This window comes from Bactrocera dorsalis, chromosome 2, assembly GCF_023373825.1.
Source record: "Bactrocera dorsalis isolate Fly_Bdor chromosome 2, ASM2337382v1, whole genome shotgun sequence".
Lineage (NCBI taxonomy): Eukaryota > Metazoa > Arthropoda > Insecta > Diptera > Tephritidae > Bactrocera > Bactrocera dorsalis.
This window is the reverse complement of record NC_064304.1, coordinates 101,813,338-101,839,671: the sequence shown is the minus strand read 5'-3', so window position 1 is coordinate 101,839,671 and position 26,334 is coordinate 101,813,338. Positions and strand designations below refer to the sequence as shown.

General features: G+C 35.3%; 1 protein-coding gene across 21 annotated transcripts in view; it reads left to right on the top strand.

Annotated features, from left to right (window-relative positions):
• The window catches only part of LOC105234098 (synapse-associated protein of 47 kDa), a 65,514-nt gene that overhangs the window by 21,596 nt on the left and 17,584 nt on the right, over positions 1–26,334 (top strand). For 12 of the 21 annotated variants that reach the window (XR_007421821.1, XR_007421822.1, XR_007421823.1 and 9 more), the window contains 2 exons: positions 8,360–8,398; positions 23,007–23,261. Coding sequence is in view for 17 of the 21 variants with exons in the window: in XM_011216344.4 (XP_011214646.1) it covers positions 8,360–8,398; positions 23,007–23,261 (294 nt within the window). In the remaining 4 variants the exon portion in view is untranslated. The remainder of the gene's footprint in view (positions 1–8,359; positions 8,399–23,006; positions 23,262–26,334) is intronic. The other 9 variants (XM_011216348.4, XM_011216349.4, XM_011216353.4 and 6 more) reach the window with 4 other exon arrangements.

The following is a 26,334-nucleotide window of genomic DNA, read 5'->3' as shown; positions in this document are numbered from 1 at the left end:
ACGAACGAATAATACGATTTCTAATTTGGAACTTATATAATTTCATCAAACTGCTGAGTAAATTCGGAAAATATTTTATAGATTGAAAGGATAGCAAATGGATAGCTCCCATTGACCTCAAAAACATTTTTTTTAAAGCGGTTTTCCTCAATAAGAATTGCGGTACTTTCGAGAGAATTTCTGCATTGGAGGACATTTGGTTAACACCGTTCAATGAAAATATTTAAAGGTACACATTCTTTCTCTAAAATATTAAGGGATACACCTATTGTGGTAACCTAAAAAAAGTATAGCCAGAAGTCACACGGAACTAAGTTAGGCAAAAACCCAGAATTTTCGGCCCATAATTCCTGCCTTGTTGACAGCTTGGCCGGTTGGAAGAAATTTGGAGTGTACCACACCACGAGAATCGAAGAAAAGTGTCAACATAACCTTAATTTTTGACCTGCCTTGACATGGGTTTTACGGCTTCGGCTCCCCTTAGCCACGATATTCAGACAATTGATCGTCTGTTTCTGGGTTCTAAACGGTTCCTAGACTCATCGCCGGTAATAACACGTTTCATGACATCGGGGTAATCGGAAAGCATTGGTTCATAGATGTTAACGCGACACTGTTTTTCGAACAAATTGAGTGATTTTGAAACCAGTCGTGCTTTCACTTTTCTTAGGCCCAAATGGTCTTTCAAAATGGTTTTCACATAGTTTTTAGAAAAAAAAATATCTCAATAAATAGTCTTACTATTTGTTGCCCACAGTTGTTATCGAGTTCACAGTCTTTGGACGACTAAAACTCTGTATCCTTACCGGTCGTTTTCGACCTTGCTTCATATTAACTACTTTTGGACTTAAAGCAAACGATGCAGCTGGTTCTGGTGCTGTGCATTTTCATGCCGGGTGCACGAAACTCATATTTAACCACAAATGTAATTGAGTATTTGCTAACAGTGGACATTATGTTGAAATCCATTAAATTAATTACGTCTTGCTCTCACAATAAATTCTATTGCTTTCAAAGAAATTGTATCATGGTAATTTTGACAAATTGTTGCTTTAGGCCTATCGATACAACGTAATTATACATATGTATAGGTTTGAGTCTTGTATTTGCATAAGATTTCTGTGAAAATTGACAGTATTTTAAAGCTAACTGTGTTTGTATACATTTAATATTGTAACAACAATTTATGGTCTCTACATAAATCTGCTGGTCGTCTATTGGCCATGACCAAATCGCATTAATCTATTGAAAACTGATACAAAATTGAGTGACAAGCTCTCGGCTGACACTTCATTGCTTGTCATGTGTGTATATGTATATGTGGGTATATCTACATAACCATGCATTGTTTATATGTCATAAATTTTTATGAAAAGATGTGAAAGAACATACATATACTCATGTACATATGTACCATATATGTATGTACACAAGTGATTTCATCTGCAAGTCAACAAGCAAACAAAAGGATTTAATTAAATGTATCCTTGTGCGCTTGGTTGACCGGCTGGCTGGCTGGCGAGTGAAGCATACAACCTGGCATGCATATGAGATCGAATCATTTCATTGGAAATGCGTAGGCATGTATTGCGTTGTTAGTAGTAGGTAGGTGTACCATAGACTAAAACAAACACACACAGGAAAAAAACGTTAACTTCGACTGTACCAAAGCTATAATACTCTTCCCAGGGACATTTCTTATAATATTAAAGAGTATAAAAACATGTTTAACTTGATTTCGATCGATCTGTTTGTATGGCGGCTATATGCTACAGTTGTCTGATTTGAACAATTTGTTCGCGGTTCGAAGATATCTCGTCAAATAAAAAAGTTTTCCATATAAGCACTTGGTTTTGGTTGTTCAATTTTGCTAGTGTGTTCAGGAAGAGTTGTCATGCCATCACATCATGTTTCACTTTTATAAATTCGAATTCTCCGTAAAATTCACAATTTCACGTTCATCGAAAAATCATATTCTCAGAAAAGGTCCGTTTCTGGCTAAATGGCTACGTCAACAGTCAAAATTGTCGCTATTGGGGTATCCCCGTGTGGTTCAGAAAACGCAATTGCATCCACAAAAATCTACCATTTGGTGCGGATTGGGGTGTGGCTCCATCACCTGACCTTATTTTTTCGAAATGAAGTAGGAAATGCCATTACTATCAATCGCAGGCGTTGCAACACGATGGTGACCACTTTTTTCTCCGAAATTTGATGAAATCGACGCGGATGATGTTTGTTTCCAATAGCACGGTGCGCAGCCTCATGTTTCACGCCTAAACATGGACACATATGACTACTCGTTGATTTCGAGAAATAGCACAGTCAGGTAGAACCTCTATACATCAGCTTGTCGCGTTGACCATATGTATATAACGGGTTTCTCAATAAACACGCTAAACAGTTTTTTCAAATGAATCAAAAACGGTTTGGGATATCAATGAAAAATTCTTTATTCCTGTGAAAGTATATTCGATGACATTATGTATGGAACTAGATTTCTTTGGCATGGCCACCACGAGCACGCTTGCGGAAGTTCAGACGCTGACAGACAGTTTTCAAGCATAAATCGGCCGATACTGCTGCAATTTCACGTTTCACGTTCGACGAAGTTCATCATTCGTCGCTGGCTTGATCATCACGGAAGAAGTATGGCCGAAAGACGCCGCCGGCACATAAACCATACCAAAACGTAATTTTTTCGGAATGCAATGATGACTCATGGAGTACGAGTAGGTTGCCGCCTGACTAGTAACACATGTTTTGCTTATTGACGAAGCCATTCAGCTAGAAATGAGCCTCATCGCTGAAGATGATTTTTTGATGAAAATTCGGATCATTTTAAGTTGTTGCTCAGCCCAATACACGTACATACGACGATTATGGTGGTCAAGCGGCTTCAGTTCTTATGTCAATTTGATCTTGTAAGGATGTAGGCCAAGATCTTTTGGCAACATTCGCCACAACGACGTCAAAGAGATGCCCAACGCTTGAGAACGACGTGTTAGAGTCTCATTTGGGTCTTCCTCAATTGATGTGTTAGCAAGATTCTCGACATTACGGCCACTTTTTTTGTTACACTGGCACGGGAATATTTTTTACTATGCCTGTGGATTCAAATTTTTCTACTAGACGCTCAATTTTTGATCTGACAATACGATTATGACGACCATAAATTGGACGTAGTGCTCTAAAAATTGAGGCCACTGACTCCGAATATCAGTGCAGTGTTTCCTTAACTAGCAGAGGTAGATCGCATTTTCGATGATTTCACGACCACCACTTAGCAACTATATAAACTTTTCGGGTCGTAATCTGTTTCCAAACACACACTAATTTACATTTAGAGACTAAAGTTCGTTAGGATTTTCGTGGTGCCAAGGTAAAATGATCATCAAGTGCTACCAAATTGGCAATTGAGCTACGGGATTGGAGAGATATGAAAAAATACTACAACAGATCATTTTAACTTTATAGTTTTCTCAGAAAAAATTCTGGAAAATTTTCTTGCCATTATTTCCAAATGACCAGAGTGGAGCGGCTTAATTCATAAAATGTGCTTGTAACATTTTCAACAAATTAGTACGAAATTATTCAAAACCATAAAAAGTTGTGAAAACTAATACACACACATCCAGCACAGCTGGTAATGGAATTTCAATTCACTCTTGGTTATTACAGCATATGTTATGAAGTGCCAACAGCGATTATCCGAAATAAGCACGCTGCTAACCATTTGAAACGGTGTATGTCGTGTGGGATGTCGGATATAAACACATATGTATATAGTTGAGTGGTAAAGTTATATAGTACACGCACACAAAAGGTGCACTGTCTGCCTCAGTTGCTTATTTGTTTCGAATAGAAAATCGAGTGGTTCTAGTCAATTGCTGCCACGCCTCAGCACTCAACATAAACACCATATGTTGCTAATGAATGAAGCTGTTGGCTGTGCGCAAGGTTGTTAAAGCCTATAATAAAGCTAACATTGAAGAGGGATCAACTGACTATGGGCGCCTGCAGCGTCGTTGCATAATGCCAACAGCGGCTGAGAATCACGTTCGATTTTAACAAGATTAAGAAAATTAAAATTGACACATGCTTATTGGTCTCTACGCACGTTATGCATAATAATTATGGATATTATGGCTAACAATATTCAGTACCTTTATATTAGTGCTAGTGTTTTCTAAAGCATAGAAGGACTTTCAACTATTTCTTATAAACCCACTCTGTGCAGTTTAAAGTAAAATATACTTTGACTCGGTGTTCAATGTTATAATATTGAATTATGAAAACCTCTTCAGCCATTATTTTTGATATCGTATCGTGCATCAGACAATACCTCCGTACAGCGAAATCTAATGAAACAAAGATCTATTTTGCCAAAAAGTTCTAGCTTTTCAGCTCAGTTTGCCGTCATTCGCCTAAAGCATTATCTCGTTTTCCATTTATTTACGTTCGAACACAACTCAGACATCTACAAATATTATTGCCTTTTAAGCATAGAATATGACGCACTTATATTTATTCAACACGTATTTGTTTAAGACACACAAAAAAGATGCTCCTTAAGCTGAAGGCCCTACATAATATCCAGCATTTTGTCAATAAATCTATATTTGGTTAGGTCGACACACACACACACACACACAAACAATAAAGGAACACAATATTTGGAAGTTCGATTCACCATCACGTCTACTTTGTTTACAATCTTCGTACCGACTTCACACTTATTTACGGAAGTGTATTTTTTTATCATTGCCATATTGTTTAATCTTTCAGGCAGCTACTTAAGCTATAACGTTTTATTATGCTTAAAGTGTTGTCAAGCTTGTGCTTTGGTTTCCAATGAAGTTGAAGGTATCCTATTCTAAGTTCTCTAATACTCAGGGAAACACTGACTTCATACTATATAAAGTCTCGTAAAAAAAATCCATTATTTTTCCAATAGATGGCTTTAGTAAACTGCAACTCGCGTCTACTAACCTCAAACAAATGACAAATCTTCCGCATAACCCTTCTTTCGAAAACTCGTAATGCCGATTCGTCAGACGTTGTCACCGTCCATGCCTCCACCATGTAGCAGGACGGCGATGATGAGAGACTTGTAGAGTTTGGTCTTTGTTCGTTGAGAGAGTATTATACTTCGGAGCCAAGTCAGGACCCATGACAGGAGATATTTCCTCTTGCCCTCGTTCACTACCAGATCCATTTGCTTCGCTTCCTCATCCAGTCTAAAGAAAGCAGAACTAACGGTGCGGTTGTTGAGGCCAATGCTATCAATGCCATCCTCGTACGCCAGCAGCTGTGCACTCTTATTGAAGGTTATACCTTCTCTATTTAGCTCTGCAGCTCGTATTACTTTCTCCGGCAATAGATTGAAGAAGTCACACGATAGGGAGAGGCCTTGTCTGAAAACTCGTTTGGTATCGAACGGCTCGGAGAGGTCCTTCTCGACCCTGGCGAAGCTCAACGTCAGTTTACACAGCCGCATTCGTTTTGCGGGGATGCCAAATTCAAAAAAGTGGCATAAATACAACTCCTTTTCGTGCTGTCAAAAGTTGCTTGGAAATCGACGAAGAGTTGGTATGTGTCGATCATTTTTTCATGGATCAAGCATGGTGAATATCTAGTCAGCTGTTGATTTTTCAAGGTTCAATCATCCCAATCATCAATCTCTTTTTGTGGATTGAGCAGAGAACACTTAAATTTCATTCGTCGGACATTCTTTCATCCGACCATATTCTACAAAGAAGCTGATCATGCTCCTTATCAGTTCTTCGCCGCCGTATCTGAATAGCTTGGCCGGCAATCCATCATTACGCTTCTTCAGACGTTTATTGCCATTCGAACTTCTTCATAAGCGGGCAATGGAACGTCTGCTCCGTCATCATCGATTGGGGAAACGGATTCGCCTTCGCCAGGCGTTATACTTTCACTGCCATTCAGCCTTCATAATTGCAGTATGCTGTGGGCATCAGTCACTAGATAACCACTGTGGGTTCTACAGGAGTAGAATGAAGTGGCAAACATCATCGTTTTTATTCTTACCATAAGCCTTGTGTGAGATTAACTTATTGTTTTTCACAAACAAAGCATGCGGCCACATTGGCAAATGAACCGTGTCCATCTGAAGGGTGGCTTCTACAAACACTACATTGCTGAGCTCACACTCAATACGGCGGCTTGCGTTAACGATTTGTCGTCACCAATTACCACAAAGGCGGTGGTGACGACGACAAAGTCGATGTCTGCCAACGCATTTCGAATTGCGAACGAATGCCAAGTGTTTGCTTTTCGCCTTCATCATATTAACTTGCCGCCTGCGGCGCTCATTCGTTTTGCAAGCCCAATAATCCCGGGTCTAGCATGGAGTAGGACTACTATTTGTTGACGGCATTGCTGCTGTGTCCTATTTACTTTGCAGTCATTTCGCTCTTTCAAATGGTTTAATGATTGTTGGTAACACTACAAATGCGTTACAACAAACACGTTTAAATATGTATGTGTACTCGTTCATATTTATCTAAGTACATATATGCAAATGTATGTATGTAGTGTATGCAACCTTTACGATCTCTTTGCTATATGGTAAAACAAGTATTTTACGCCCGTAGTTTGGGTCAAGGCTCTTCGATTTTCCTTCCTCCTGCTGCAACGTTGTCCGTTTGTTTTACGATGCACATACACGTTAGTTGTGGCATATACATAGGCAGGCATGTATGCACATACATATGTATGGTTTTTGAGTTCGACCTTTAAATGCATGCATGGCATGTGAAAGCCCGAGGCGTGCGGGCGAAACTAGACAGTGTTTCCTTGTGGTTTTGCTCACAGCTAAACTCGATCGGCTTGGTTCGATTTAATAGGTTGGTGACTATGTGGTCGTCTGCAAATCACAAGCGCATGTTAATTATAAATTTGTGGTTTACAATATTGCTTTATTGTATGAAATATTATAAGTTATGAATGTGGTGAGTTTCGACCTTATGAGTTTCTGTTTAAAACTGAAATATGCAATCTAAAAGAACTTATACTAGAGTCTAAACACCAGATATTCGAAAGTTCCAAGAAGATTCGAAGTTTTTGAGCCAAATTTTGTACAGCGATGAGGCTCATTTCTGGCCCAATGGGTATATAAACAAGAAAAATTGTCACATTTCGGAGATTCAAGAGCTGCCATTTAATCGAGAAAAAACAATGGTTTGTTGTAGTTTTTTGGCCGGAATCGTCGAGCCACATTTCTTCAAAAATGATTCGGGTGAGAACGTAACCGTCGACTATTTGATGCATGAATTTGAAGTTCGTGATCTCTGCTACATTCGCTTTCAACAAGACGGCACCACTTCCCACACATGGCATCAAACAATCAATTTGTTGAGAGAACACTTTCACGTTTTGGACCGGTCGATTGACCACCAAGATCGTGTGATATCACTCCGTTAGACTTTTTTCTATGGGTATATGTAAAGTCTAAAGTCTATGGATCAAAAGATTACGCCTGCCATTCATTAAAAAGTGGACTCAACGAATGGAGGGTCTGAGACGTAGCCTTTCGAATGATAGTAAACATTCCCCATTAAATTTGAAGTTTCTGTTTTATTTCTTAAAAAAGTAGGGTACATCGAAATGGAACACCCTTTATTTTCTAATATGTTTATTTATTTATTTATTTATTTATTTATTTATTTATTTGTTTATTTATTTATTTATTTATTTATGTATTTATATTATATCAATCACTAAATGATTACTTTTTTCCTCTCATTACAGGTAAGCCAATCCAACAATTTGATTGTATTGAGAATGTGTTAAATAACTGTAATAATTATGTGAGAGTAAGTAACATGCAAATACAAACAAAAAATTAAATGTTAAAAATTGCGCGGCTTGTTAATAATAAGATAAATATAAACCAGTTACAAAGAGTTTTGTGCGAATAATTCGAAATTCAGAGCCATTTCAAAGATACTTTAAGCGTACCGTTTCGCGACTACCTTAAGATAGGTATACCGTATTTAAATAAACTCTACATAGCAGCACGCCAAATAAGAGTTTTAAAAGAGTCGTAAGTTTCTAAGTTTCTCAGTATCTTGCTTTGGGAACTCGCGTCATTCACATTTTTTCTGTTAAGTTCAGATTACTCATATATTTTATTTGAATTATGTTTACGCTGCCGATTAAAAAGGCTAAATATTGAACCAGTTTCTTTGTTGCTTTAATATTTTGTGATTTCATTTTTTAATTACAGTAATTTGTATTATGTTTTAAATGTTTTATTTTATGTTTTAGTATAACTTATTTTTCCTTATTTTTTTTGTATAATTGTTTTATATTTTTTATTTTCCTTTAGCGGCGAAACCATAGTTGATCATTTCCTCACCGAGGCCACGTAAGTGTTTTCCATTATATTTCTTTAATTCTGTTATTATGTTATCACTTGTACTTAATTTATTTTTCACTATTATTATTTATTTATTTATTATTATATTTTAAGTTAATATGCACAGAAGTTCAATAGAATTGTTATTCCCGCCGTAGTATCACAGATGTTACAACAATTAAACTTAAACTTTATTCGGAAGGGCATAATTGTTCCACCTTATCTGAACAAATAAGGAAGAGATTAAGTTCGAGTGTAACCAGGAAAGTGAAAGAATCAAATATAATTATTCTTCTTCTTTACTGGCGAAGAAATCGCTTACGCGGCTATAGCCGAGTTCTCCGTTTCTTTTTTTCGCAAGATGGTGCCAATTGCTGATTTCAAGCGAAGCCAGGTCCTTCTCCACCTGGTCTTTCAAACGTCGAATACTTTCAGAACTGGAGTATTTTCGTCCATTCAGAAGACATAACCTAGGCAGCATAGCCACTGTCGTACCTTCTCTGTTTAGTTCTGCAGCTCGAATTATTTTCAAATAGAATTACATACATGATAAAAAAAAGGTCTCGGAAATTGTTAAAGAAACGCAAAATATTTACTTATTTATGAATATTTAGTTTGTTTTTACACAATTCCGGCTGTTTTTGACGGATGCTCTCAAGCAAACGCCTCAATACAGGCAAATCTAAATCCTCCCCAAACCCCGAATATCGAAAAACAATTAGCATCGCCTTGACTTTTGAGTTGCTTTGACGTGGTTTTTTTTTATCTCAGCTCATTTCTTCCCCTACATTCCGATTATTGTTTGCATGTCAAACTCATAAACCCATGCCTCATCGGCAGTAATAATGCTCTCTTTGAATGTGGGATCGGAGTTCACACAATCAAGCATGTTCAAAGAGACTTGTTTAGGGTACTCTTTTCCAAAAAAAAAAAATTCAGCTCAATCAAGACGAGTCGAGCAAGAACGCTTTTCATTCCCAAAATATCCACAAATACAATCGAAAAGACTTGCGAGAGACGTCGAGCCATCTTAGCATCATTATAATGCTAGCCTGCCGATTTTCAAACACTTTACTCTTTTAACGTTCGGATCGGGACATGTCTTCAGCGATCTCGCAACGATCCTTCACGATTTGTCATAAATTTTGTATTTCTAACCAAATTTCATGTGCGGAATCGTTGCGAATGTTGGAAAAGGCTAACGGTGATACACTTTTATCTAAAACACAAGCCTATGACTCTGGTCGAGAGATCGTTGAACACATGCCTTGTTCTGGGCGTTAAAAGAGTAACGTATTCACCAAATTTGACTCCGTGCGCTTTTTTCAAGAAAGCTGCATTAAAATTTTCAAGATTTATTTTCCTCAATATTCCTTTACTGTACATTGTACCCAAAATACAATTCAGAAAAAAAGGAAACCGGCGGTGATAAAGTGTACGGACTACAATGACAAATAGTTTATTTAAAATTTATTCAAGGCACACAATTAATATTTAACTCCTTTAGGCATTTCCGCGCTTACACAGCCCAGCCGAATGTCCTTTTTGCAAAGCGTAACCATGAACGTGCTGAAAGCAGCACAACATTAACATAACTTGGCCTTAGCCCCCACTTGTACATATACAAGTATGTATATATATATGTACGTATATAGCTACTTAATTGCAAATGAACTTGCGGTTAAAATAAGATTAATGCCTTGTCGTCTTTCTTCATTTACCACTCAACTGTATAATTAAGTTGGCAACACACAGAGAAGTTCTTCTTTGTTGCCTTCGCTGTAATGCTTTCGGTAATACTTTGCGCCAACAACACTACAAACGTCTGCTGCGCCTCGAGCTGTGAGTGGGACTCTGTATTTTCCTGTTTTTTTCACTTCTTAGCAACACGTGCTTAAATATATAAGTAGATAAGTAAACAAGTGAAAATTATGCTTCGTGTATGTTTGTATATATGTGCTCAACGAACTTAACGCTATCCGGTAAAAAGGAAAAGTTCTGATAGGCTTCAAACTGCGGTCTGGCTGTAATCCCATACTTTTGTGTCATTTAAATGAAAATAATGTAAGTAAGGACGTTATAAGCTCAGTAATAGTGGTTATCCTTTTCATGAAAGCAAGAATACTTATAATATCTGATTAAACAACAAAAATACGTATAATATTTCATATACACACATACTATATACCCAATCGTTTTCATTTTGTTAGGTGAAGTTGGCTGTTGTGCCAAAGTAATACCGTGAACTTTTTTTATGACGTCATAAAGCAGCCACAATTCATTCTCTCACTACTTACAGTCTTCTTTCACTGTTTTTTAGTTTTTTTAAGTTCTTACCACTTATGCCTAATAATCTGTTAAACCTCTGTGAAATTCTACTTTACATATTTAAAATTCAAATTTCACTTGCCATATCAACGGAGCTTTGAAATATACAAGTATTATTCTCGCTGGAAGTTATTTACAGAATAACTAGAAGGAGCGTCGTGTTTTGTCACGATGAAAAATTAATGCATCGTGTTCCGTTGCTAATTTCGGTCATTGCGCGCTTCAATTCCCATTAATACTCTCAGCCAGTTTTAGAAGCTCATAATACAACATGCCAGGAAGAGAAAACACCAAATGTAGAGCATTACTTTGGGGTCATAGATATTCAGCTTTTATCTTTGGTTGTGATTTTACATACTACGATTTTAAGACATTTAACGTTGTCGCAATGGATCCCTTGTTCATCACTAGTCAAAATCCGATGCAAAAACGAGTTTTCTTTGAAGCGTTCAACCAGCATTTCTGATATGCAAAATCGTCTCTCCAAAAGACATTGTCTTCAATTCGTATGGCATCCAAATTTCATTACATTTGAACATATTCTCGAAAGACTTTGGAAATACTTGTATCAAAATGGAAAACAGGGTTTGTCCGAAAAGTAATAGGACTGATTTTCTTCCGCCGCGACGGATGTACGATGTACACGTTCAGTTGATATCTTTAAAGTACCTGCCATCTCGAAAAGCTTCACTTCACGGTCATCCAAAATTATTTTGGGGACTTTTTGATATTTTCGTCATTTTATGGACGTCCACTGCGTTCACTGCTTTCGCTGCTCATTTCAGCACATCTAAACTTAACATACCAATACTTGATAGTTGACTCACCTGGGGCAGTGTCCGGGATCTCGTCATAAAGCCAAGTTTTTGTTTGAACTGCATTTTTCCTATTCAAAAAATTATATTTTTTCAACACTCGAAATACCTTTTGATAAACTTGTTTACAGTAACAAAAGTTGCTTCACTCAAAATGACATAATTCACAAACTAAGAACGCGACAATTTGAATTTTAGAGCTAACTAAAATTCATATGAATTTAGTTCTAGTGTATCTATGTATGTGTAAGACTGAATACTTTTCAATTGACCTGTTGTGTTACTATATTTAAGATTTGAGCTATTTAAGCTTATAGTTATTTAATATTCCAGCTCGAAGGGGCGGATAGAAAACATTGATCTCACTGTTGGCAATTTCAAATGCAAAAATGTTTGAGTAATTAAACTCGTATTCTTAAGCTGGAGTTGTGAGACAATCATAGGCCCTGTACTCTATTAAACTCATCGTTAACGTTTTCGTGCTCTCTTTGCCATTATATCGCATTGCCTTGCGTAAGCTTGACTTCTTCTCTCTAGGCTGTGGGTTCTAGGTTCGCCCACTACGAAACAAAAACTTATTAAAAATAACATTTTTTGTTATCCCGCCGTCTAATATGAAACCTTTACGGGTGGAGGCGGGTAAGAATAATATTATAAAAACATTCATATGTACATTTGTATAACGTTTTGAACGAAAAATATATAAAACTCGTAAAGAACGTGCTTGGTAGTTTTTGTAAATCTCAGCACAACTCAGTGCAGTAACACGCAAATCGCACATAATCTCTGACATCTATCAAGGTGACTAACGTAAACATTGAAGGGCGGAAAACATGAAAGTAATAAACATAACATATATCGTATAAGAGTACGTATGCATATACATATATATAAATAGGGACACGTGTAATGCCAGCATTAAGCAAATGAGAGATCGACTTGAGAAAATGCATATAAATCAGCGGAAAGCTTTGCATGTCCTGCTTAATCAGATACCGGATATTTGCACCGTTAGCAGTCGTTGGTTGTCTGTTGCTTTGGTGGTTCCAATTTACTACAAGCGTAGCAAAAAGTAATGTAAGGAGAGACATTTTCATTTATTTATTAAGATGTGTGATAAATGATAAGTTTCGATTATAACATGAAAAGGGTAAAATACACAAGTTGGAAAAATTTAAATTTCTAAAAAAATGGCTTTATAACTAAAAGACTTTATTGCTTTGATATGAAGAAAACGTCAGCCGAAAGTAATCATATTTTAGGAAAAATTTATGCCGAATAAATTCTAGCTGAGCGAATATGCCACAAGTGGTTCGATGGATTTGAAAGGGGTGATTTTTGCCTTGAAGAAGAAGATCGTTCTAGGCGGCCAAAACAGTTGGAAGAAACAGGATCCATGAATATGGCTGCCAAACACAAGAAGAGCTCGCAGACACTTTGGTCACTTCAGCAATCATTTCAAAACCTTTAAAAGCAGTCGCTTACATTCGAAAGTAAGGAAAATGGTTGCCATATGAATTGAAATCAAAAGACTTTGAAATATAATTTTGCATGTCAGAAATGCGCTTTGAACATTACAAAATGAAGACGCTTTTGCGCCGGACTGTGATTGGAGATGAAAAATGGATCCATTGCGAGAAGCCTAAACGTCTAAAAATCATAGTATGTGAAATCACAGCCAAAATTAATGGCAAATCCGAATATCCATGACCCCAATGTAATTTTCTGTATTTGGTGGTTTCTCTCCTGGCATGCTGTATTATGAATTTCAGAGATTCCAGATAGGAACACCAGCGACAACAACTCATCAAATCAGACAAGTTTACATAATCCGTAACAATTTTACCATAGGAATTCAACCTTAATAATATATGTACATGGTATGTCACATTATATAAAGATGAATAAAATAATAAATACCAGCGTCACGTGTTCTCTGAAAGACGCCAACGCGTCGCCGATTATATATGCATCAAAACAGGATGCTGAATTACGTAAAACGAACCCGACAACAATATAGAAATTGCAAATAAACATACACAAACAACATATACAATTTACAAGTGACAGAGGCAGCGATCTAAACGAGACGTATGGCAAGATAAAAGCCGAGGTAAAAAGATTTACAACACGCAACAACAAAGCAACGAATTCATTCAAAGCTAAATGAAATATAAATGACCTTCTTTCTTTCTCGCTTTACTCCTTTTGGCATTGTTGCACTGTTCTCGCACGACTCAAGGTAATCGACGTCAGAATACATGAAAAGGGATTTACTTTAATGATGACAACAAAAACAAAAAACATCATAAACAACAACAAATCGACATGCATTATTGTCGGGTTGTCGGTTTAGCAAACGCCGCTGATATCGAGTTCATTTTTAATTAAGACACTTCAAGCAAATATGAATCTGTGAACACGAAAGGCCATTGCAATGCGCACGTAAGGTCGGTGTTGAAATATGCACGCAAGAAGGGACATACGTAAATATATATTTAATATGTGGGAGTTGAAGTGTTGTAAGGAAATACTTTTCTTAATGACATTAATCGTTTGAGAAATGTAGCCATTTTTTCTTTGTGTTTTGCTTTGCGTTGGCGTGAAATACACATGCAGTTGGTTTGCGTTTGAATTGAAATATATTTAGCGCTGTTATCAAATATATGTAAAAGTACATATTTGTCGGAAACGCCGATATATCTGACCACTACAGCATATATGTATATATTTTTGTTTTGCGAGTGAAAGGGTGGAAAATGCCTTGCGCATCATCATTGCTGTCGTGGCAGCAACGGTATGTAGATCACTAAAAAATACCCTCTAAGGAACCGTCGCGTAAGCGGTTTCTACGCCAGCAAAGAAGAAGAAGGAACCGCCGCCCACCCTGGAACCTCATTTACATTACTTCAGGTTGGCGTTCCATTTTTCTCATTGAGACCTCCGTCTAACTCCCGCTTCTTGCTGTATAGCAGAATTGCTGCGAATTTCTGGATAATCCCCCAGTTTTCTTTACTCTCCAGCATGATGCTGATTAAGTTGTCCGCCGTTATTGAGTCAACCAGGTCTTCTACGGCGGTGCGTTCTCCTTAAAATCGCACACATTCAAAGAATGTGTTTTCAGCGTCGTCTTCTGCCACGTCGTTGTATAGGCATGATGGCTCTAAGACTTTTCCCATTCTGTTGAGGTACTTTTTGAAGTATCCGTGACCGGATAACAGCTGGGTTGTTTAAAAGTCGACCTCTCCAATTTTACCGCTTGTTCATAAGTATAGTTCTTTTATTAGTCTGGCCGTTCATCTGCCGTAACTCTCGACCTCTTGGTTCAGGGAATATTCCGGCTTCGAAGCAGGCGTTGTACGCGTTCAGTAGTACTTTCGGTCTGCTGGCTTCCCGTCCAAGCCCGGTGATATTTTTGGCCTCGAGCTTGCCAGCGGCTAGTTGCAGCTCTTCGAGGGTAAACTGAAAAATTTACGGAGCACTTAAGAGTCTGATCTAGATCACTTGCCCTTTTTTTGTGTGTGAGATAGCGTGCGATTACGATATGATCCAGTTTGGCAACGGTTAAGTCAGGTGGTTTTGCTCGACCACCGAGTTTTTTCATTACTATTTTATACCAAAGTCCCCAGATGTTTTTGTTAAGGTAGTTATTCCCATTTTTTCTTCTTGCTATCATCGATGCAGTGCTTTAGTTCCTTCTTTGCGGCTTTGTATTGCTCGGCTTCTTAGGATGCGGCTCCTCTGCGCCTGGATCGCGTGTAGGATCTGCGAAGGCGGATACATACCACTATAACATATAGCATCTACACTCGATTGCAACTTATAAATTTATAATTATTTTCACTCAATTTATATTTAAAATCAGTTGGCAACTCCGTAAAAGATTTTCCATGAAATCAGTCATTATACGCAGCAATTGCATAATTATATAAAAACTGCTGACTTCACTCGACAGCGTTAGACTCTGCCTTGCCGACGACAAAAAAGTTGCTTGCATACTTTCGTCGTCATGGTTAGCCTTCCATACACAGATTCACGAGCCATTACCAGCCACTGGCTTTCCGACACATTGGCTTAACAAATACTTCTACTTTGTCATTATTTTAATGTGATTTTCCGGACATAATCATTTCCTGTGAGTACGCAACGCATTCGCGTTTTTATGCTTGTTTTATACTTAGTACACTTAGTATGTATAGTACTCAAGGCTTTATACGCTAGCGCATCACGGAGTAGAGTGTTAAGCCAATGTCATAAAAGCTTATCATTTCGTTTTTTACTGTAATGATGTGCAGCATTTCTTACAGCATTCACATCATTGTCCACTATGCTGTCGTACGCAATCTCCCAAAATTTCATATTTAAAGCCAAAAAGTTCAAAGTTCCACCAATTGTCCATTTACCGGTCGTTTTGTTGGCCACTGCGTATGCGCAATATTTTTTCCGGTGCAATGCACTTTGTTATAGCAGCAGCACAGCAGCGCGGACAGTTGAATAGCTTTCGTATAAAATCAAGTAAATATGCATTCTTCCAACTTTATTTTCTACTCAATATTCTAGTTATTATAGCTAACTGTCTTTTCCAGCGAAATGTAAAATTGCTTGATCTTAAAGTATGCGGGTGGGCATTCGCATTTTATACAAAGCAAAAGCTGGTTATATTAAAATGCTAACATATTTCTTGCATTATCATGTTACTTGCTGTTCCGGCATTCAGACGTCACATTAAATTCCGTACTCGAACTGCTTTCCGTTGAAACACTATATTCTATAAATAAGACAAAACGTAATATTGTATTATACATTTCTACGATATTTAATTAAAATACAAGAAAGAAACGCATAGCTATTTATTATTCATGCAGACATTTTTCCATAGAAGCAGCATTTTTTATTACTTCAACTCCTCAAATTCAAACAGTTATACTCGTATGTGCATATATACTTAAATTTGGCTTCTACTCCGTTTTCTAGAAGCCTTGTTGTATGTAATGTGAAATTAAGGAATTCTTGTTTTAGGTTTTGGCATACTTAGCCTCTATTTTGTTTGAAAATTATCAATTTGATCTGTCGCCACAAGAATTTCACTTTTTTTAACAAGTTATCTGCAGGAAATTCGCTGTGTATTATTGTACCATGCAATGCTATAATCTCAATGAAATTGTTCAGATCAGACCATTTTGGCATATGACAGCCATACAAACTGAATGATCAACATTAAAATAAAGCTCTTTAAGACTATTTTTTACCTTTTCCGTATACTTATTTAATATGATTTGAGGGTTATTTATATCCAACTACATGGCCAAAGGTGTCTTTTCTGTTGGTTTCAGCAGCCGATATAACAAATAAACTCATTTATTACAACTTTTGAGCTTATCAAAGAGCAACATTTGAACAATATTTTGTGAATTTTTCATAAATTTTGTTTTGGAAACTCAGCTGGTGTATGGAGCCAGCGTCCAAACATGTCTCCTTGCGGTGGTTAGCATAACATACGAAGAATATATACAAAGTTAAAAAAAAAAATCAAAATTCATGGGTCAGTAGATGAGTATAGGTCCTTATTCATCAAGGGATGTGAAAAAAATCAAATTTCTTTGGATTTGAAAAAAAAATAATTAAAAAAGTTGCAAATAACACAGTATGTTTTTAGGTCGGTTTTTACCATAAAAATTAATGAAAATTTAGTTGTAATCGAAAAAAAAATTATTCCATCAAATCTTCGAGGTCAGCTTATTTAGAAGAACTGTGAAAAATTTCAATAAAATCACTTCACGACACTTCACTTGAAGGCGATGTTTCGAGAAAAACTCTATCGAAGATGGAAGTAGCCGACCATTCTAGCCTGCGGGCCGCTCTCCGAAAGATGCTATCCCCAACACTTTTATTAGTCTTATATAAAGGCAGTTCAAGTATAGGGATATAGGGCATGTCACTACTTTCATTGCAATTTCACAACTTGCAAACCATTATCCCCAAATATTCTTCCATCCACAAGTCGTATTAAAATCACCCTTTTGACAGATATATTTTTATAGTTCACTTAAAGCTTTTTCTCGTCAAAATCTTAACAATGCCACTAGTCACCTTTGTATTTTATTTTTATGTAACTTTGTGTTTGTCAGTGGGGAGAGTTTTTTTTGGTCTGTATGGCTGTGCTCGCCAATACTTTGCAACATTGTATTTTACATTTTATGCGTGCATCTGCATCGCTCCCTTGTTGCAGGTCAATATCTGCTGGATAATCCAAACAGCCATACCAAATCTTATTTGTTTTCCATTAATTTTATATTTCCTCACTTTTTTTGTACTTTGATACGACGCCAACTTGCAGCTGTCAGCAATTTCACATTTTTTCAGCTGCATTGCCGCAGCGCTGCAGCAGAGCGCAAATGTGTCGTTAGCCTCGTGACTCCCTCTAACACATTTATGCATGTATGTATGTAAGTGTGTTAAGATATAAATTTCACTTGTCACGACATAGCATTTATATAATTTTTGCCCCATATTGTAAGTGGCTGACAGCGCAACTTTTGAAAGCAGCCAACAATCAACGAAGCTTAGTTGCAGAGATGGAGCGCTTCCGTTGAGATTTTTCTCACCCTAACTGTGTGTAATAGGAAACGTTACAGCACGAAATCATTTGTTAGATAGCTAAGCAGTTAAATGAAATCCGACAATAGCATTTCCTATGGCGTAATATTCCTTACTTTCAATGTAAGAAAATCTAAACTTTAACTGCAACGGAATTAACATATATTATCTTTGAAATATTCTTACCTTCGATTCTTGTCTGATATTGTTTTTTTTTTCTAATCTTCTACTTCGTGAAATATTAGCATTAGTTTAAAGTAATATCAAAAGGATCTATATATAAAAAATTATATTAGATTATCTTAAGAAAGATGCTTAGATGTCTGTCTCAAGGCAGACATGATATATTAATAATAAAATTTTTACTATTACTTTGCTTTAAAACGTATGTAATGATTCAAGAGATGTGTACAAATTTTTGCGAATTATCAAAATTATTATTTTTTGAGTATTTCAATGAATGTATACATATACCAATTATATTATGTATGTATTATATATACATATTCATACAATATGTACTTGTATTACATGTTAGCTGGTGCAGACTTTATTGTTTAATAAAAAGGTCAGACATGACTTTCCGACTAGACGAAAGGCAAACAGCGACACCATTCAAACTAATTAACGACATTAGTCCTTGCATAACTTCTATAGAATATACCTGTGCATACATATATACATATACATACCATAAATACACTGTAGAAAAGTGAAAGCACGATTGGTCCTAAAATCATAGCGTCGCGTTAACGTCTATGAAGCAATGCTTTCCATATACCAGGATGTCATGAAACGTATTATTACTGTAGATGAGCCTTGGGTTTATGCTTATGACTCGGAAACAGACCTTCAATCGGCCGAATATCGTGGCAAAGGTGAGCCGAATTTGAAAGAACCATGTCAAAGGAGATCAAAAATCAAAATTATGTTCACAGATAGACAGACGAACAAGGCTAAATCGACTTAAATTGTTATGCTGATATTGTATACACTTTATAGGCCCTTTTTTTTATCGGTGATTTTGAAATATTCTGAGTTCCCTTGATACCCTAGCCAAAGGATGTTGACATTCGAAAAAGTTATCTCAAATCTAAACACCATATAAAAATTATAAAAATTGTAAATAAATAATGTAATGATAGACATTTTATTTTAAACAAAGGCTTTCAAAAAAAAATCATTAGTTTTTGAAAAAAAAGTACATTAAAGAGAAGAAATATTGATATTATGAACAAGAATTTTATTAATTCGGTTATTATATGACAAATAAAATGTCCAGCCAATCCGACTAATCGACTCCCACTCTGAAAACAGCCTTTCGAGAAAAATGCGTTTAAAGTTCTAGTATCCGCAACTATTTACATACCTGAAAATATTCTGAAATATATAAATTAATTATATATGCAAAAAAATTCTTTCTTTTTGTTCGTTCTTGTTTCCACAAGAATTTTTTTCACAAGAGAGCTCACACTACATAGCGAACAGCGAAGTGGCGAAACGAAAACGTCTAAAGTATGATAACATTAAAGCAATTGCTGCGAGAGAAAATGTGTGTTTTATTTGCCTGTTAGTACGTCGTTGTTGATGATGTTGTTGTTGTTATTGTAGTCACATAAAACATTAATCAAATGATTAACGAGTATGATGCCGTAACCGGCAGTACATAAAATACGCATTGCTTCAGGTCGGTAGCCCCACATTCTCCAAGAAAACCGTGTACGAACTTCGTCATAGTTTCTGAGGTGTAATTTAAATATTTATTAGTTATTAAGATTTATATGTATATATGCCGAACATAATGTGCAACTAGGCTATGAAAGCTTTAAAAGAACACATCATATAATTTATATACACTTATAATAAAGAGAACTTTCATTTTACCACAACACTTGCAGGCAACAGGTCTTCATTATTTATTGGTTTATTGCTACTGTGGCGAAAATTATTATTATTTTTGCTTTCATTTCAAGTACACTTGATCAAGCCTACGCTCGCATGTAGTCAACTGCTGTGTTTTTTCCATTATTACCCATGGCTATTTTAGCGAATTTATTACGCCTTCCGCACTCAATTAAGAACATACCTACCCATCTACTGATCTACCTACATGGCATTCATTTCATTTTCGCGTCTGAAATGTGCAGCACTAAGTGTAGGGAACAAATGGAGTGGGTTAAGACTAAAGGATATGCATGCAAGCGCGCGTGTGTTTGTGTTTTTTATTTGCATACCGTATATTATGTGCTTGTCTAGTGCATCTGAACGACCACCACAAACTTATGGAGGGTATATATCATAAGTGTTTTCGCAGTTGCTGTCAGCAAATGAAATTTGTATTTATTCAACTTTCATACTCATTATTTTGCAGCTGCTCTTGCTATGTACGCAAATGAAGGTATAGTTAATAAAGAAAAACAAGAAAAAACGTTTACTTTGTTTGCACCACAGCTGTAATACCCTCCATAGGTGCATTGTTTATTGCATAAAAGGGTATAAAATAGCTTTATCATGATTTTGATCGTTCATTTTGCATGGCAGCCTTATGCTACAGTGGTCCGTTCTGAATATTTTTTTTTCAGACGTTGTAGTTTTGGCTTAAAAAATAATCCAAGCCAAATTTCGTGAGGATATCTCGTCAAATCAAAAAGCTTTCCATATAAGCACTTTATTCCGATTGTTTAGTTTGTATGGCAACTATATGCTAGAGTGTTCCGATATCAACCGTTCCGGCAAATGAGCAACTTAGTGCTGAGAAAAAGATGTGTGACAAATTTCAGAGCGATATCTCCAAATCTGAGGAACTAGTTAGTATATATGTACATCTTTATAGCGCCTCCGACGTTTCCTTCTGCGTGTTCCAAACTTAATACATGCTGTTCAGGGTATAAGTTATACTTTGCGCATATTTTACCTGGCTTGCATACGCGTTTGCTACAACTGTTATGAACTTTCATCGTTGCAAATTACCCACCTAAACTTTATGAAAGCTTCACCGTTTTATGGCCAATTTGCGGTCATTTCAAGTTTAACGCAACATACGTTCACTGCATACATGACTAATTATGTGCTGATAATCCGCATATGACGACGCAATTGTGGCTTAATAAATTTTACAAATAATCGTTCAGCATTTACACATTCACATGCATACTTCAAAAGAGTATGTAAGTGTACATATGCAAATATATTTACTTTTTAATGCCATGTTGAGCGCAATATTGCGTGTGTTAATTACGAAGCGAAGAGTGCATTCAAGCAAAATGAACCACGAAATTTAATGAAAGTTGCCGTTGCCACCGCCTATCTATCGCTTACGCCTCCCTTAATTAGGCAAACCGTACGCGTACACCTGCCCACGCGCCACGCTTCATACTGTCCGAAATCAATGTTGATTGCAATAAACGTCGATTGAAGGTCATTTTGAGGCGTGATTTGCTGATCAATTCATGCGTACACCCATTTCATGTGGCAACATTAAACAGACCGCAAGTGCGTAGTTGCCTGCACTGTTTTCACATGTTTTCATTGTTTATCGAGTGGGGCGTATGAGTAACGTGGTTTGGCAGCGTGAATAATGCGATGCGCAAAATTCTCAATTTTTCTAATATAAAATATTCAAATATTTTCAAGTAGAAAATCGTGCAGTAGAATATTAATACACACCTGAATTTGAATTATTTTTTTCACTGTATGCCATTGCGTATGAGTAACGTACTTTGCTTGCATACTTTAAGCAAACAATGAAGCGACTTTTTTACATGTATTAAAAATGTGGAGCATATAAACGGTTTGTTATATTGTTTCACTTTTTAACAAAGATAATGTTTTGGCATGCATTATGCATCAAAAATAAAATTTCTTGTGTTCGACACAGCGTATGAGTAACATGATGAGAGTAGATAACTTCGGTTTTCTTAGTGAACTTATAATTTTGTTTACTTATTAGCTTACAGTATTTTAACAGTATTCAACAAACATAGTTAGAGCAAGAAAATAATATTGTTTTTTTAACAATTTTTTTTTATTATTTTTTTATTTGGAGGAGCATGAAAAAGTAAAGACTTTTAAAATAATATGAAAAAAAATGTTCTTTAAAATTAATTAGTTGTAATATCTTAATACCATATGCATAGGTATCAAAATAAAGTTTATATTTTCAAGCTGTAGTCGAAATTTTTTAATGTGGTTGCCACCTGGTTATGATTTAAAATTTCATGGAAAATAGTTGTAGAGGAAAGTAAGGTTAAAAATTTGCAATATTTTCTATGTAAAGAAAATATATGTACCAGCCTATAAGCAATAAGTTATATTATATAAAGCTAAGTATAAGATGGGGCAGGGTTGCCACTTTTTCACAATAAAATTGTATTTTATTTAAAATAAAAAATATGACATTCTGAGTGATATAAGTCTTATATGCAAACATTCTTTTATTTTTTTTTTATATAATTGATATCAAAAATATTATATAAAACAAAAGAAATTATCTATTAAAAAGTAAATTATTTCTAATCTTTTTCGTGCTTTTTGAAAATTTTATAAAAGAAATATCTATAAAAAAAAAAATTATTTATAAATTTTTCGTGCCCTCTGATAATAAATGCATATCTGCTAAACCTGAAAATTTTATAAAAAAAAAACAAAATTTTATACACATTTCAATAATCCTGAAAATCTTTTGCGTGTACTCCAATGCCGGCCAAATATGTATTTTAGTTATTATACTTATAATTAATATTACAATACTTAATACTAGTTATAACTTTAAGAGTATTAATTTATTTATTTATAAATATTACTAAAAAAATACAAATAAAAATCTAACTAATTCGCTCTAACTTTTTCTCTCTCTTTCTCTCTTTTTCCCCATACAGTGGTTGGTTGGGAAGTGCCAAAGGCTGGTTAGGCAGTGCCAGCGCTTCAATTCCATCAATGCCGGCAATGCCTACCATGTCTATGCCATCAATGCCAGCTATGCCAGCCATGCCGTCGATGCCCTCAATTCCGGGGCTGCGCAAAGGTGGCGCCGAAGCTGGTGAGGGTGTCGCCGCAGATGGCGCTGTCGCCGAGAGCGGAGATCCCACAGGTGCCGTGAGTGGTGAAGATGATGACAAATCGAGGTACATTAGGTATGGGCCAAGCAGCTAATGACGGGACAATGCTATTTTATGAGTTACAGCAGGGATAAATAAGAACGTTATATTTAAACCGAAACAAAATAATTTTTTAAACGCCTAAGTTTAAAACAAACTCAATTTCATATTTTTAATGCAAAATTTTACACACTCCACGTAAAAAGTGTGTTCATTTTGTATTATATTTATGAAGTTAGGCAAAAACAAAAAAAAAAACAAATTTTTGAATTTCAATCAAATTTTCTAGTTGAGTTGAATATAGTTTAGTTTTACTAATTATTACAAAGTTTTTGACAAAGCAATTTTTGCAATAGTTTAATGCAAATCGTTTGGAAAGTAATACATTTTACATTTCGTTCAATTAAGTTGACTACAAATCACCTTTGTTCAGTTCGTTGCTGTGCAGTTGAATTGATTAAATGCCGCCTTTAAAGCACAACTAACTAACAAGTTGAAAACTATATTATTCTATTAACAGTTATATTAACTACTAACGTTATGAATTTCTTATACTCACTTATACTTAATATATATATTGGCCAAAACTCTACACAAACGCACACACACACATGCAAATAAATACATAATATGCGTTAAAGTATTAGTTTTAAATTTGCTTTCGGCCTTTGTTGGTTTATTTTTGACTTTGACTTTTTGATTTTTACACTTACACACATTCATTTCTGCAAATTTTACAAATTTTAAACGTAAGTTAGATTATTTACATATTTTGTAATTTACACGGGTGGTGCATATACAAGTTTTTAACAGTAAAAAGCCAGTTCAGCCAAAAAAATCAGAAAACTAATAAAAAAATTATTTATTAAAATTGAAAACTATAATTTTGTAGACTAGTGTAGAAGTTGATGAAAATGGTAAAAAGTGAAAAAACTATAATTGGTTGAAACACGTAGGAAACGCGATATAAAATAACAAAATAAAATAAAAAATAAAGGAAACATTAATTACGGGCGATCTGTGGTCGGGAAAAAGAAGCCAACCGTCGCTCTCATTCCGCTTGCCGACCTTAGATCGCCCGTAAATGATTTTTCCGTGTATTTTTTTATTTTATATTTCCATTTGTTTCCATTGAGCTTCATCTTACGACGATTTATTTGCTTGCAAAATTTTAATATTAAAAATTATACAAAAAATATTATTTTATTACCTTGAATGAACTTGTATTTGTAGCACCCTTTATGCAAACATATAGCCTAGCTTAGCATAATAATCACAAATTTATAACTTTTGTGTCTGATTTCTTATAACTTTCAAATTTTCAAAACTATTTCGATCACTATTTTTCCTACTTATCAATTTACTACTCACTACTCTATTTCTTTGTATATTCTCTCTTTGCTTACTCACTAATTACTTGAAAATTTCAATTTTCCCCCTTAGCTTAATCTGTACTTTTGCTATGTGAATTATAAAGTATTTATAATTTAACTATTTTTTCATCAAAAGTGTGTGTGGAAATTTTTGTCCCTCTGCAAATGCATATAAAGTCTGAAAGTGCACTAACCATTTATAATTATTATATAATTTTCTTAATTTTGCGCCTATGAAGCATTTCGTCACCTAAAATGCAAAATAACGTAACATAACTTTTTTTAAGTTTACTGGAATAACGTTATAATAATAGAAATCACTCTTAATGAAACCAAATTTGAGTTTTGGTTATAAACTGGTTATATATTGGTTGTGAAATAGTTATGTGTTGGTTATGAAATGGTTATATATTGGTTATAAAATAGTTAAATGTTGGTTATAAAATGGTTATATATTGTTTATAACTGAGAGGTCATAAAATTCCGTCAACAGTACCGAAATTTAATTTATTGGTGCGAATAGCACATAAGCACACCTTCCCTAACCTTATTTATTGCTTTTACTTTACTAACAATAAAAACCATTTTTTATTTCTTTTACATTAGCATATCCTCGAAATAGCATATATACATATGTATGTATACAGCTATTTTACAAATATAGCGTGGTCTAGCATTAATTATCTCGCTGTAAAATCTAAATTCGCTTTTTAGCAGCGGACAAAAATTTCCATGTCCTACTTCACCCTCATGTCTATATTAATACATATAAAAGCTCACCAAACGCATCACCTTGCACCTAAATATTAACTAATAACCATTCAATTCACTACTATTATAGTTTAAATTTTAATTTCTTGGCCAATTGCAATAAATATGTTCATCATTATGTCAACAGTTTCGTTCTATCCTATATTATTTATTCTTATACTCCCAAACGTAACCGAAAAGCAGCTACATACGTACATAAAAGTAATCGTAATCGTATTTTAACCGCTCAGCTCGCAAGTAAACCGTTTGTAGTGAGACCATGCAGCGCAACCATAAAATATCAGATACCATCATTATTGTGCGGCCCATCAAAAAACACGAACCAAAGCGGATATGCTAACAAAACATAAAGCAAAAATACATGAAAAAATAGTAAACGCTCGCAAAATATAATTTTTTAGCAAAATACCATACAGTTAAAAGCAAATGTGGCAAAATTAGTAAACATATTCGTACATTGCGAATTAAAAAAAAAAAAAAAAACAAAAACAAAAAGCATACGTTATTCTTACCATTATGTCTTTTTGTTGTCTAGTGAAAAACGTAGTGCAAATCTAGTGCAATTTTTTTTTGTGCTCGTGCGTTGTAAGTGTTTTTTTAAACTACTGACTGATTTTTTTCTTCTGATTTTTCACCTTTCTCTTACTTTCTTTACACCAACTATTTTTATTTTCATATAAACTTACTTTCCTTATACCGACTATTTTCTTTTCATAGAATTTCGTAGCTTGTTTTTAATTTTCTCGTCTATTTGCGCTTCACTTTCTGCGGGTTTTAATGTTCTGTTTTGAAAACTTTCATTTTCCTTATTTCTTTTTCAATTTCCTTTTTTGTATCGAATTTTTCATTCTCCTTGAGTTTCTTTACTGTTTTTTGTATGTTCTAGAAACGCATACTTGGCAACAGTCGTGTGTTTTGCATGCGACCAATGGCAGCAACCAATCAGACTACTTCGCTGTGCTGTA